The 7,258-nt window shown below is 67.2% G+C and overlaps 1 protein-coding gene across 3 annotated transcripts; it reads right to left on the bottom strand.

Moving 5' to 3' along the window:
• Nucleotides 1–423: 423 nt before the first annotated feature.
• RNF208 (ring finger protein 208) lies at nucleotides 424–5,799 on the bottom strand. Of its 3 annotated transcripts, XM_042786984.1 has the most exons (3): nucleotides 5,781–5,799; nucleotides 4,856–5,195; nucleotides 424–3,420 (listed from the first exon to the last, which is right to left on the bottom strand). In XM_042786984.1, exon 3 carries the CDS (start codon nucleotides 2,711–2,713, stop codon nucleotides 1,916–1,918), a length of 798 nt encoding a protein of 265 aa, XP_042642918.1. In that variant the 5' UTR covers nucleotides 2,714–3,420; nucleotides 4,856–5,195; nucleotides 5,781–5,799; the 3' UTR covers nucleotides 424–1,915. The 3 variants fall into 3 exon arrangements, with proteins under 3 accessions (XP_042642918.1, XP_042642917.1, XP_042642919.1); XM_042786983.1 differs by lacking the exon at nucleotides 5,781–5,799 and having other exon boundaries at nucleotides 4,856–5,612; XM_042786985.1 differs by lacking the exons at nucleotides 4,856–5,195; nucleotides 5,781–5,799 and adding an exon at nucleotides 4,428–4,533.
• Nucleotides 5,800–7,258: the final 1,459 nt, after the last annotated feature.

The raw sequence follows: 7,258 nt of genomic DNA, 5'->3' as shown, positions 1-7,258 counted from the left end.
TCATCGCAGCAAGGCAGAGGGAGCCCGGTGCTGCCCGTGTGCCGGCCCAGCTCCTTCACCAGCAGGTGCCACCTCAGCCAGACCGCCAAATCCTCCCCCCAGTATACCACGTCGCTTAAGGAGGACTGGGACATCCAACAAGTATTTAAGAGCCATCAGTGTGGCTGGGGGCCACTTGCCAAGGTGGGCAGGGTACCCCACAGTGCCCAGCCTTGGGCAGGGAGACCAGGGACCAGGCAAGGAGGGGACACAACCACGTCAGAGCCAAGAGCCAGGGCAGAGGAGGAGGTGTCGGTCCACAGGAAAGCCCTTCCTCTGGAAATCTTCCTCTCAAGTTGTCCCCCAGACCAAGCTGCAGCATCCCAGCCGGTGTGCAGCCCCACTCGGGCCTGCAGTGACGCACCTTCCCCGTGACGCTGGCTCAGCACTCGTTCCAATATAATCTTTATTGGGGAGACTGATGGGGGTTAGAACAAGGCCGGGTATAAAACATGATCATCGTCACAACCAGCAGCGGGAGGCATTGGCAGAGCAACACAGAGACAGTATCAGCCCCCGTTCTCTGCTGGCAGCGGGGTGGTACCTGGGGCTGCGCCGGCGGCGTCGCCCGCTCCCGCGAGGCAGGCGGGGGGGGACGGTTGGGCCCCTCTTCCTGGGGGGATGCCGGGCTTCACCCAGCGCCGGGGGCTGCTCTTTCCTCCAGGGTGTGGGGCTCTGCAGGGCCCCTCTGGCTCGCCCAGCCCCCGTGCCCTGGGACCGGGCAGCATGTGCCCCTGGTGCCACGGCCACTCCGTGTTGTGGTTGTCAGCCCCGTGGGAGCACCCACAAATTATGGCTTTTTCTTTATTTTTTTTTAGGTTTATATTTTTTTTGCTTTTTTGGCAGCAAACTTACCCCTCCAGGTACCCTGGAGAAGAAAGCAAGACTGTGCACAGGGAGCTGCTGCCCTGCCAGCCCCTCCGCACAGGGGTCAGAGCAGAGGTGCTACTCCGGGGAAGGGACAGCGGGCTGAAGCCAGACCTCTGTCCCCCTGCCCAGCCAAATCTCCTTGCTGGAGCTGGCAATTTGGGGTACCAGACCCTGCGCCACCTCCCAAGCCATCCCACAGGGCACCGGTGCAGGGCCCTGGGCGAGGCAGCAGAGAACGGGCACAGCTCAATGCCTGTGTGAACACGTAGTGGCCTAGGATGGGGCGGCCGGGGATGGACAGGGAAAAAACAAGAATCCTCCAAAACGAGGATAAAGTGGAGCTTTCCTCAAGGGCCTGTGGAGGAAACGGGCCGCGTGTCTGCTCGCAACCGAGAGGCCGGTGCAGTGGCTTGGCATGGCTACAATGACTCGGGCGCAGGGCGGCTTGGCCACTGAGATGAAAGCTTTGGCAAATAACTTACAGAGAAGGGGGGAGGGTGCAGCTGGGGACCTGTCCTCGCCTTCCGTGCCGGGTGGGTGACCCAGTGTGGCACTGCGCACTTCCAGGGATCCTCGTGCTGCTGCCAGTGGCTGTGGGGTGATGGGGAGGGTGTCGCTCCAGCATCCACTCTCAGGAGCCGCGGGGAGAGAGGAGGGAGAAGGCGCCCGGGGAAGGAGCGTGGTGAGATGCTCGATGCACAGCGGGGGCACCCGCTGCAGGACCGGGGGGAGCCGGAGCCCCTGGACGCGCTGGTAGATGTGCTCCCCATCCCAGGGTCCCTCTCCCTGGGTGCCACCGGGGCGCAGGGGGCTGTCGCCAGGTCCCAGCATGCCCATCACCCCCGGCCAGTGCTGGCGAGGACGCTGGTCCCACGTCTTTGGCCACGGTGAGCATCAGAGCATCCCCGGGCTGTGCCACCGGCAAAGGAGGGACTGGGGACCAGCCGCGGCGCTGCGGCATCCTCTCCCACCCCGCTGCTGGGAGCTGTGGGCAGGGGCGCGGGGCTCACATGATGGTGCAGGAAGACAGTGGGTTTCGGATGTGGCAGGTGCAGGCAGCCCCGCAGTACTGGCGAAAGGTCTGGTAGCAGCTGCGGTCGGTGTCGCTGCTCCACTGGACGGGGTTGGCGGCCAGGGCCTCGGCCGGCAGTCTGTTGAGGATACTGGTGTTGACGGCCAGCGCCGCCAGCCCGTAGTCGGTGAAGAGGACGGTCTCCCGCTTGCAGGTGGGGCAGGAGATGAACTTGTACTTGGGGCAGGACTCGTAGAGGATCTGCAGGCACTCCTCGCACACCGAGTGCAGGCAGGAGAGGATGCGGGGCCGCTTGTTGGTGAAGTTGTACATGTGGCCACAGGTGGGGCACTCGAGGGGTTCGCAGGGCGTCGAGGGGTGCAGCACATACTGGTTGACGATCACCTCGTCCGACGGCGGCTGCCGGTGGTAGCAGACCTCGGAGCTGCCCTTCCGCTGGCTCTGGTACCCGCGCTCCCGCCGCGGCAGGGGGGGAGTCCGGGGGAGCTGCAGCGGGCCGGGGGTGGCATCCAAAGCGGGGATGTCCCCGCACGCCTGGTTGACAATGATCTCAGACTCGGAGGGCCACGCGCGCTTGGCCACAAGAGGCGGCTCGCGGCGTGGGGCTGGCGCGTAGCGCGGCTGCGAGGCCTGCAGCTCCGAAAACTTCTCCGGGTGGATGATCTTCATCGCCTCCATCTTAATGATGACCTGTTGCCCTTTCAAACACGACATGAGTATTGTTTTCACATTACTGTCCACTGCTCTGGGGTCTCCAAGGGACGCCTGCATGAGGCTAAAACATGCCAGCAGCCGGCTGAGCTTTCAATCTTGGTCTGGCCGTGGAGCAGGAGCACAGGGAGCAGCCACTGGTGCGGGAGAGCATCCTGGGGTGACGGGGCAGTGCCAGCGAGCCCCGTGCCTCTCTTCTCTTTCCAGCCCCAAGGGTGCCGGGCGCAAGGCCAGCACAGGCAAGGGAAGGCAGGGCTCACAGCGGCATCCTGCCTGCCTTGGAGGATCCTCTTGGGCGGGTGATCAAAGCGTCGGCTTCCCGCAGCACCTCACCGGGACGTTAACGTGACGTTGGCTGTCACTTGGCAGCCCCCCTCTTGCCTTCGCTGGCACTTCCCACACCGGATCAGTTGCCGTCGGGAACGGTAAACTGGGGAGCGTAGCGCCGGGCGCTGCCCAGGGCAAGTGAGTCCAGGAGGGGTCTCACAGGCGGGCAGCCCCTGCCTCACCCCGGCCCCTGCCTCCACCCGGCCTTTATTCCTGTTTACACGCCCTGGGATCCTCGTGGCGCTGAAGAATGTGTTTGCAAATTCCTTTGCTCTGACTTCCCAGCTCTCCCACTTGCCGTCACCAGCAGCTCCCGCGGGGCAGGGGCTCAGGGAGCATCCCGTGCTGGAGGGCAGCTCACCTTGGCTGACGCCGGGGCTGCCACGCGCCTTGTCCCCTCCGTCCCTGGCACCTCTGTCCCCAGCTCAGCTTCGTGCTTGCTGGAAATGAAAAGCAAGAGGGGGGTTGGATCCAAGGCTCTTCAGGGATCTACCAGCTGCCAGCGCTCCCTTGGGATGCTTGCCCGCCTGCATCCCGGCAATTTGGCAATTGAGCCCTGCAGGTCCTGTCCATCCACCCGCATGTTTGGGCTGGTGGAAGTAGGAGCAGGTATTTCCCCCCAGGCATCTCCTCAGCAGCGCTGAGTGTGGGGTCCCGCTGAGTGTGGGGTCCCGGCTCCCCCCTCTGCCCTAGGGGCTGGGAGGACAGACCCCACTGTATCCCACCGGGACGCAGGGCCCCTCCTGGGGGGGCTCCCCCACCGACCTGCCTCTGCTCAGGGTTTTCTCTCACGTTTAGCCCCTCCTCTGCTCGGTGGATCTATTTTTACCTCCATTGCTTGCTCCTGATCTGTCCCTGCTATTATCCCTCTCTCCAGCTTCTCCCCCTTCCCAGCTCCCTGCCCTTGTCCCAGGGCTGCTGGAGAGGACAGGCCACGTTTTGGGGCAAGAGATGGGGTGCAGGCAGCCAGCCCGTGGCCATTTTCTCCCTCAGCAGCCCCGGCGACAGCCTGTCTCTCCTCCGAGAAGGGCGAAGGCGCTCTCCTCCATCACGCTGCAAATCCTGTTAGAGGGATGCCTGCTCCTGCCGAGCCCTGCCAGGCCTGACGGAGGGGGCCCGAGGGGGCCATCTGGTCGCAGCAGCAGCCCTCGGGGATGGCGAGAGGCCGCGAGGGGTTCAGCTCTGGATGCCCGAGAGCCCTGGGGGGGCTCAATCCCTGCCCGACCCCAGTGAGGGTCTCCCTGGGGGCCGTGCCCTGGCAGCACTGGGGTCCTGCAAGCATCCTGCAACGCCTGCTGCGAGGCGGGAGGCCTCGCGTCCTGCATCCCCCCCCCATCACAGGCCCACATCCTGCACCCCGCACCCCACAAGCGGTGTATATCCCTCCCCCCCACCCCCAGCATCAACCCCGGGGGGGGTCTCAGACCCGTCTGGCACGGACACTCACCCGCAGCGCGCCGACAGGCACGGCGATCCGTGCGGCCAGGCAGCCGCCACGCACAGCCACCGCGTTTCCACGCTCACGCCATCACACCCCTTCACGCACAGCCCTGGCACAGCACCCCGCTGTACCCCGCACCCCCGGGGCGTCGCAAAACACCCCCCCCCCCCCAGCACCCACTCACCCCACCCCCCCTCAACGACACAGCGCATCCAGGGCCCCCGCTGACCTCCCACCGCAAGCGCCAGCCCCACGCAGCCCTGCCCCACGCCGCGCTGCCACGCTCCAGCGGTGCACACACATGTGCACACCCGCGCGCACACACACACACACACACACACACACACCCCCGTCCTCCCACCCGCGCCTGCGCACCCGCAGGGTGATGCCCCCCGGGCAGCCCGGCCGAAAGGACGGTCGCTGCCAGCCGGTACCTGCATTGCCCCGCCGTGCCCCGGACGGGGGATCCCGGTGCGGCTGTGTCCCCAGCTGAGCCTCCAGACCCCCGCTCCGTCCCCGGTTCGGAGGCCCAAGCGGCTAAAGGTTATCTGAAAGGCAGAGGGATGCAGGCGCTGCCCGTGCCAAGCGCCGGCTCCCCGAGGATGCTGGCCGGTCTCCGCCGCCGCTCCCGCCCGGGCCGTGGCTCCCGGCTCCGCTTCCCCCGGGCTCCGCCGCCTCCTCCCGCAGCTTCCCCGGCGGCGCGGGGAGGGGACCGGGCACAAAGGCAGGGCTGGCGGCGTCGGGCTCCCCCGCCGGCCGCTCCGCGGGGACCAGCTGCCGGGTGTGCGTGTGTTGGGGGGGGGGGGGGGGGGGGAGGCACCTCCCGCCCGCCCCGCGGCTCCGCTCCCCCTCCCCCGGCTCCCCCCGCCGCCTCCTCCGGCCGCAGAGCCCCCGCTCCGCGCGGGGCTGATGCAACACTCCCGGGCCGGCTGGCTTGGGGGGCGGGGGGGGGGGGGGGGGGCCCGGACACCCCCCGCTCCCCCCGGCAGGTGCAGGCGGGCGGGCGGGCGGGCGGGATCCGTCCCCGCTGTCCCGGGGGGCCCGGCGGGCGCGGGCGCTGCCTGCGCGCTCCCGCCCCGGCTCCGCGGCCGCCCGCAGTGCCGCCGCAGTGGTGCAGCCGGCTCACATTTCTCTCGCTCAGCAGCGCCGGGGCCCGCCGGCCGCAGTGTCCGACGCCCCGCACACCCCCCCCCCCCCCCCCCCAACACCCACCCCCACCCCGCCCCAACACACCCCTACACCCCCCCCTTAGCCCAGCTCCGCACCCCCCGCCGCCCCTGCCCCTCCACCGCCCCGCTGCGGCTCCGCTCCCCTCCCGGCCCGGCCCGCCGCCGCCCCGCTCCTCCTCCACCCCCCTACCCCCGGCCGGGTCCCCGCGAGGTGTTTCGGAGGGGCCTGCGGTGACTCAGCATCCGCCGCTGGAAATGGCTCCGCGATCCGATGCTGCTCCGGGGGGGGGGGGGGGGGGGGGGGGCAGCGATTTGGGGGCCAGCGTCAGGGAGCGTGTGGTCAGCGGGGAGAGGGGGGGGCCCTGCCAGCAGCCCCTGCAGTTTTCAGGACTGGGGAAGGGCCGTAACACAGTTTCTCACCCACCCACCCACCCCCCCCACACTTTTTCACACTGCCGAGTCAGCCCCACTGTGTCCCAGAGGACCCCCGCCCCACTGCCAGCCCTGACCCCGACCCACAGCCACCCCTGTTGGAGCAGAACAGAGGGGCTCCCCCCACGCTGAGGCCAAAACCTGACTGAGCATCCCAACCTCTGCTGAGCTTTAGGGAGGGGGAAGCAGGGCACAGGGTCTCACCAGTCCCTGTGGGCTCAGCATAACATGCAGGGGGGTCACGCCACCACTGGGCACCAGCAGTGCTGTCAGGTCCCTGGGGGGTGCTGGGGAGCATCGTGCATCGTCTGCCTGTGCCCCTCCACTGGCACAGGCAGACACCCCATAGTATGGCCCAGGAGGCCGACTCCTGGTCTGTAATTCCCAGCTCCTGCCCTGCCCTCGCAGATGTTAGAGGCCGGGCTGCCCTTGCCCCCCGCCATGAGTGCCCCCACTGTGGGGAGTCCACAGGCAGGCAGCCAAAATGGGAAGCCAGCCACACATGGAGCCCCCCAACCACCCAGACACCCTCAAACCCAGAGCTCAGAGGGACCCCCCACCCCTCCAGGGACAGTGACCCAGGCACGTGCGTACCCAAACCCCAAACCAGTCCATCCCTCCAACCCACCCTGGCTGGGACAAGGTGCTGGGCGGGCTCACCAGGCTCCTTTGGGTGCTGCTGGGGTTTCCCTGTTCACGTCACCCACTGCCATCTTCAAGCTCTTTATAGTCCTCAGTTGGCCCCAGGATTTTGCCTGGATTTTGATGCCTCTCCCCAAGGTTACCCTGCCCAGACCTCCAGCCTTGCTAGCAAAGACCTTGCCACCGCTCGGCCCTGTGACAAGGGGTCTGGAGCTGCACAGCCACATCATGCTCATGCCAACGCTATCCCCGGCCCCTCCATCAGCGGGACAGACGCAGCAGCTGGAACTCACATATTTCACTGAACAGCTCTGCGTTCCCACTGTCAGCCCAGCTCCATCAGGCCTTACGCATCCCGCAGACGCTGTGACTAGCCACGCACCAGGCAATGATGCTAAAAATCTCACCCAGCTGCCTGGCCTGGAGGAGGTGACCAAACCCACCTAGTCCAGAGGGATCCCCGGGCACCCCAAGGTCTCAGCCATGCTCCATCCCTGGGCTGCACTGACCCTAGAGCGTGGCTTCCCCCTGGGCACCATGCAGCTTCACCCACCAGCTGCCTCTGCCTGGAAAGCCATGCCCCCTCATTGACAA

The sequence above is a fragment of the Tyto alba genome, unplaced genomic scaffold (assembly GCF_018691265.1).
Source record: "Tyto alba isolate M040663 unplaced genomic scaffold, T.alba_DEE_v4.0 Super-Scaffold_11, whole genome shotgun sequence".
NCBI classification, from domain to species: Eukaryota; Metazoa; Chordata; class Aves; order Strigiformes; family Tytonidae; genus Tyto; species Tyto alba.
Note: the sequence above shows the minus strand (reverse complement) of the source record. Positions and strands in the feature narration are given on the sequence as shown.